Here is a 6,032-nt window from a genome sequence, read left to right as displayed (position 1 = left end):
CTAACTATCTTGACTATCAGAGGAAAAAATAAAGACAATAGTTACACCCCATTTTTTTAATAAAGAACAAACAAAACTGTAATTAGCAGAGTTTTATTTCTAAAATGAATCAAACTAATAAAAAATAAACATAGCTTACATACCCTTTCATTCAAAACTAAGCCATCGTTGCTTAAATAAAGTTTGAATAAACTACTAGTTTAAAATCACAGTATAATATAATCTGTGTAAGCCTATGAAACACACCTATATCTCGTAATTACAGTTTAATTTACATTAAATACTAGCTTTAATGACAGCCCCACTTTGCGCATGCGCATTAAAATCCAATACCTGCGCATGCTCGTCAAACATCCAATACGTATTGGATCTGATCCAGCTACGTCATCGTGCTACAGGCTGCAGCGAGGACACACTCCCCCAGAGCCCCTCAAGGCTCCACTCTGGCTCCTCCCTCCATTCTGCTTACCACCCCCTTTGTTTACCTTTGCCCCCTTCAACCTTCAAATGACTTCCCAGCTGTCTTTTATAGTGTTTCACACCAATTCTTTAAATCTGTAGCTTGAACTATGAAATTATTAATTGAATATTTGCAATTAAAGGACACAGGAAACACTTTCTTTTTGTAGTATCACCATTCTACCACTAGATTCTCTGCATAAGCATGCTTAGAGTTGTGACGTGACATGTGGCCAAGTATGGTTACCCATACTAGGAATTAGTGCTCTGCATTTAACCCATCCTTAGTGTGCGTACGCGCGTCAAATGAACACCCCCCTCCCCCCCCAAAAAAAAAACACACAAACACACGATGCCACCATAATTGTGGTCAAGGTTTGCTTTAGTTGGGCTCTTGACCCTTATACTAATTCAAAGCAATTTGCTTCTAAGTGATTGCAGTGTTGTTTCACAGCAAACATTTGTGCATTTGCTGAATTAAACCTTGAAGTAGCAGATGAGCTTGGACTATCTGCCTATAATTCATGATGAATGAACATCATAAAGTGGTCTCTCTTTGGTTTTTTGACTGACACTCAGATATTACTGAACTGTGCAAAAAGAAAAAAAATCCCACTAAACAAATGCCTCCATAATGCTTCAATTTTGGAAAAAAAAGAAAACCAAAGCACTCAGGCTTTTAGACATGAACACTTATCATATGATCCTCAACAGTGGTGACAATAATTATTCATACTGCAGTGCATGATAGGAGTTTTTACTATGATGTTACACATGAAGCATTTTGTTGATTGTCACCATTGTTGAGATTCATATGCTGGTTCTTGATGTCTGTGTGTGTTTGGCTAGCCCTGGAGATAAATTTTTTACATGCATTACAAAGATTAAAAATTCAGTTAGAGTAGCACTTTGTTTTACATGCTGTAGTTTAAAAAGAAAGATCTAACACAAAAATCAAGGGTCAAGAGCCCAACTAAAGCAAACACTGATCTCCATGATGGTGCAATCATTTTAACCAATAAAACATCAACATCTGATACTCTGTAATTCTCAATAACAGCAGGTGTTCATCACTAATGCACAACCATCATTTAATTAGTCACTTAATTATCTCATCAACTTTAACTCTTTGAGGACTTGCTTGTGACTTGTCCAAGTCAAAAGTCCCAACTCTGGTTGATTTCATCCAAGGCTGTGGCTGAAGTCAGACGTAGTTCTTGTGTTTCTCTTTTCTTCAATGATGTTGATTGTTAACAGCAGCTGTTCATCGCTAATGCTCAATCATCATTTAATTAGTCACTTAATTATCGCATTAACTTTAACTCTGAGAACTTGGGATATGACTTGAAGTGTGTGACTTGAAAGTCCCACCTCTGCTATATAGCACCTTTGTCAAATGGTGCCATGTAGAACCATAAGAGCCAATATACCAATATAGCCACTTAGCACTATATAGCAATATAGTGCTATAAACCAATATAGCACTTTTTCTCAACAATGGTGCACCAATCATAACTCATCCATGGCTCCCAGCATGCATTGCGACATGAATAAATTATGCAGCTGTATTGTCTTAGTATTTTCTTTTATTTTTGTTGTGACTTTTTACTGCCCTGTTATGTGATGTTCAAAAATCATATCAAAATTATCAGAATATTTTGTCACCATTGCTGAGATTCACATGCTGATTCTTCAGGTCTATGAGTGATGAAAGTGGAGTGTTTATTATCCCATAATTCTAAAACTGGTTTATATAATTTTCTCATATTGTCACATAGTGTCGTAGAACTGCAATAATACAAAATTCATCAAAGAACTACAGGTTTTGACAAAATGTAACCAGAGACTCAAACGCATGAAATGATTATATCATAAATTCCTTACCATCATATGTGTGCTTTATAAACACTATTGTAACAGCCAAAGATAAACTTAATTTAACTTCAAATTAAAGTCAAGGGTCAAGAGGCAACTACAGCAAACACTATTCACCAAAACGGCAAGTTGAAAAAAAAACATCTAAACCTTAATTCTCAATAAAGAACTTCTGTTTTAGATACTCCAGAAATAAAGTCTAACTGGTTAGTAATGTGTGAAGTTGGTGTTGCTGTTTGTGGATAGGTCCTTTTTTCTGAGGTCAAAGGTCTCATGTGGGGGCCCCTGAAGAGCAAAAAAAAATTATTATATCTTCAAGAAATAGACTGTATTTTAATGTTGTTTTAACCCTTTCCCCAACTAAACTAAGAGAGAGTTAAAGAACCTTTAAAGAACTGTACAGGGGCTTACAGGTTTTACGGTAGTGGTACTATATAGCACCTCATAGACTCCAAAGAACCGCTGAAGAATCTTACAGGGGCTTAACAGGTTCTTTATACGGTAGTGGTACTAAATAACACCTTAACAACTTTTTTAGAGTGTACCTGCAAAGTTTAGTTACTACCCTAAACAAATAAACCTGAACCAACTAATTAAAAAAATTCAGGAACACTTGATAATCAAAAACCAGTGTGTTGGAGCAGGTTTAGAACTGAACTTTGGAGTAGGGTGGAACTCCAGGAACAGCATTGGGCACCCCGATGTACAGTATGTCTTCTCATAGTTAAACACAGTCAGTTAAAGTTCATATGTGCAGTCTTGCATTGTAAATGTATTCTAATAAGACTTGCCATTGTCTATTCACTAAAAATCAAGCAAAAAAAAACCTCATTGCTCTTTTCTGAATAACTTTAGCAGCTTTAATAAACCCTCTACAGCTTGATATTAGACCAGAATCAGGGTATCTTCCGTCCAATCAATTTTTGTTTTAATATTGAAATCTGAAAAATGAAAAACGGGCACATATTTCGTTTTTCAATTATTCAAACAAAACGAAAAATCAAGAGTCCGGCTTAATTTTTCGTTTTTACATTCAGGGATAGAAAACGAATAAACAACTTGAATATTCGATCTCTACATGTGGGCGGGAATGAAACGCCCCTCTCTGCTAATTGGTCAACCAAACATTACAACATAATAATAGTCCTAAAAAAACCTTAATAATAGTCCTCCGCTTCTATTGATTCTTAACATGTTTATTTCTACTACATTTGATCTCTTCATCAAACAGCCAGATTAATGAATGGCTTGACACAAACCATACTGAAGCAGAGCCTTTTGGCCCATGAATCAGTTTTTGAAAAACCCATTATTATAGACAACAATTCAATTACCAATTATTATAGACAGCCGCTTGATTTTATTCCTAAATGAATGAATTAAGCATTTTGAACCAATTGATTGAATAAAAGGATCCTTTATTAACACAATGACTTACAGCCACCTAGTGGCGATATTACTTTCATAATTCAAGTATTATTTAATTTTATTCATATTTCTATTAAAAATGTTGTATAAAACATTAATCTAATTTCATTATACATTTGTAAATGCACATACAGCCATCTTATCAGCATTAAACTGTAAATACATTTAAAAGCATCTTCAGACCCAGGTTCTATATCATTGAATACTGATTTGGTATGGATACTGAATTGGTAACAGCCTATTGTCGTATTATTCTAATTTATTTAATGTAAGAATTTAACATTAAAAATGACATAAAAAAGGTAAAAGGCAAAAAAATTAAATTAAATAATTAAATAAATAAAAAACTGAAAATCAGTTGCCCCTTATGTGAAAGTTAATTTCTGATACTGCTGACACTGGCTTATTGTTCGAAGTGTTATTTCAGGGTTTGGATATGTTCTTATAACTCAAACGAGTTCACCTTCAAATCATGACGTCAAATTCACATTTCACTAAAGTCAATCACTGAAACAAGCATTGTGAGGAACAAATAGTCCCATGCCAGTGGGATAATAACAGATGATTTCCTAAATTTGTATAAAGTGCTCTATGAATAAAACTCAAAATAGAAAAATAATAGATGTGCTGTGAAGGTAAATTACACAAAGTCATTTATTTTCATATCTGTAATATTATTTAAGTTCCTCCTTTGTCTAAACTGCAGCGTATTGTCTAAAACAAAAGTTATGACTGTATGTTCACATAAATTGATAGTGGTCAATACATTCTCCCCGTGCTGCAGTGCGTCGCAGCTTTTCCACACATATTTTAATAGGTGGATAACAATAATAAAACAGGCATGCCTAGGGCCAAAAGGCTCTGCTTCAGTATGGTTTGTGTCAAGCCATTCATTAATCTGGCTGTTTGATGAAGAGATCAAATGTAGTAGAAATAAACATGTTAAGAATCAATAGAAGCGGAGGACTATTATTAAGGTTTTTTTAGGACTATTATTATGTTGTAATATTTGGTTGACCAATTAGCAGAGAGGGGCGTTTCATTCCCGCCCACATGTAGAGATCGAATATTCAAGTTGTTTATTCGTTTTCTATCCCTGAATGTAAAAACGAAAAATTAAGCCGGATTCTTGATTTTTCGTTTTGTTTGAATAATTGAAAAACGAAATATGTGCCGTTTTTCATTTTTCAGATTTCAATATTAAAACAAAAATTGATTGGACGGAAGATACCCTGATTGACCAGTTTCAAGATTTCTTTGTTCTATTGCTTGTATTTCTTTCTTCTTCATTTTATTACTGACTGGTCCCTTTTAAAAGCAATGTTTGTAGCATATAACATATGCTACATGTTTGTGCTATGTAGTATAGCAGTGTTATCAGATTCTGTGTGCTTAAAACCGTGTTATCTCATTGTGTATGTACTTATTTTGCTTTGATAAGAAAGTGTTTGCACTTTCCTACAGAACCTAATTTTTTTGTCTCTATTTCTCTCTCCCTCTCTCATCTCCTCACAGTGAAGGTGAAGGCAAAATGCGCACCCACATTCTTTGCTTGTGCAAACGGGGTCCACTGCATTATTGGCCGCTTCCAGTGTAATGGTTTCAGAGACTGCCCGGATGGCAGCGATGAAGACAACTGCAGTGAGTATCCAATGTGCATCCAAGGCAACTGTTTGTTCTAATACATGCCATAACACTTTAGATTTCATATGAAGGAGGTTGCTATGGAAATTAAGGAGTATGGCAAGCCTTGCAGTGTCTCAATCACTAACTGCTGTGAGTGAGAAAATGCACAGTTGGGCAGCAGTCACCCGAAGCACAGAATGTTGTTTAGGTTCTGATATAGGTTATGAAGGAATAAATCACTCCGAGACTTGTTTTAAGAGAGGATTAACGCATCACCATTTGAAATGGCTTCACTTTAATAAAACAAACTCAAAAGTAATAAATCAAAATAACAGCGAGAAAGTATTGAGATGGGGTGTGAATGTATTACAAGCATTACATTATATAGTCTTTCATAAATTTGCATTAATACAAAAAGTCTCCTCCTTTCAAACTCCCATATAGAGAGACAACATGAGATAACATATAGAGATATAGATATCAGTGGTGAGCGGTGACTTTTTAACCAGGTATGCTGAGTGATAAGATTAAGACCCCCCCCACTCCTCATCGCTTTTAAGACAAACTCAAAGAGGAAAGCAGGTGTCGATTTAAAAGTATGCACTGTTGTGGCAAAAACAATTACTAACAAAATAGCATCACAG

At 34.9% G+C, this 6,032-nt stretch overlaps 1 protein-coding gene across 1 annotated transcript in view; it reads left to right on the top strand.

Annotated features, from left to right (window-relative positions):
• LOC107570178 (low-density lipoprotein receptor class A domain-containing protein 3-like) overlaps nucleotides 1-6,032 on the top strand; it is a 91,775-nt gene that overhangs the window by 82,853 nt on the left and 2,890 nt on the right. The window contains exon 3 of the mRNA XM_016256384.1: nucleotides 5,278-5,433. Within this exon, the coding sequence (XP_016111870.1) occupies nucleotides 5,278-5,433 (156 nt within the window). The remainder of the gene's footprint in view (nucleotides 1-5,277; nucleotides 5,434-6,032) is intronic.

Source organism: Sinocyclocheilus grahami, unplaced genomic scaffold (assembly GCF_001515645.1).
Source record: "Sinocyclocheilus grahami isolate Dianchi unplaced genomic scaffold, SAMN03320097.WGS_v1.1 scaffold1424.1, whole genome shotgun sequence".
NCBI lineage: Eukaryota > Metazoa > Chordata > Actinopteri > Cypriniformes > Cyprinidae > Sinocyclocheilus > Sinocyclocheilus grahami.
Note: the sequence above shows the minus strand (reverse complement) of the source record. Positions and strands in the feature narration are given on the sequence as shown.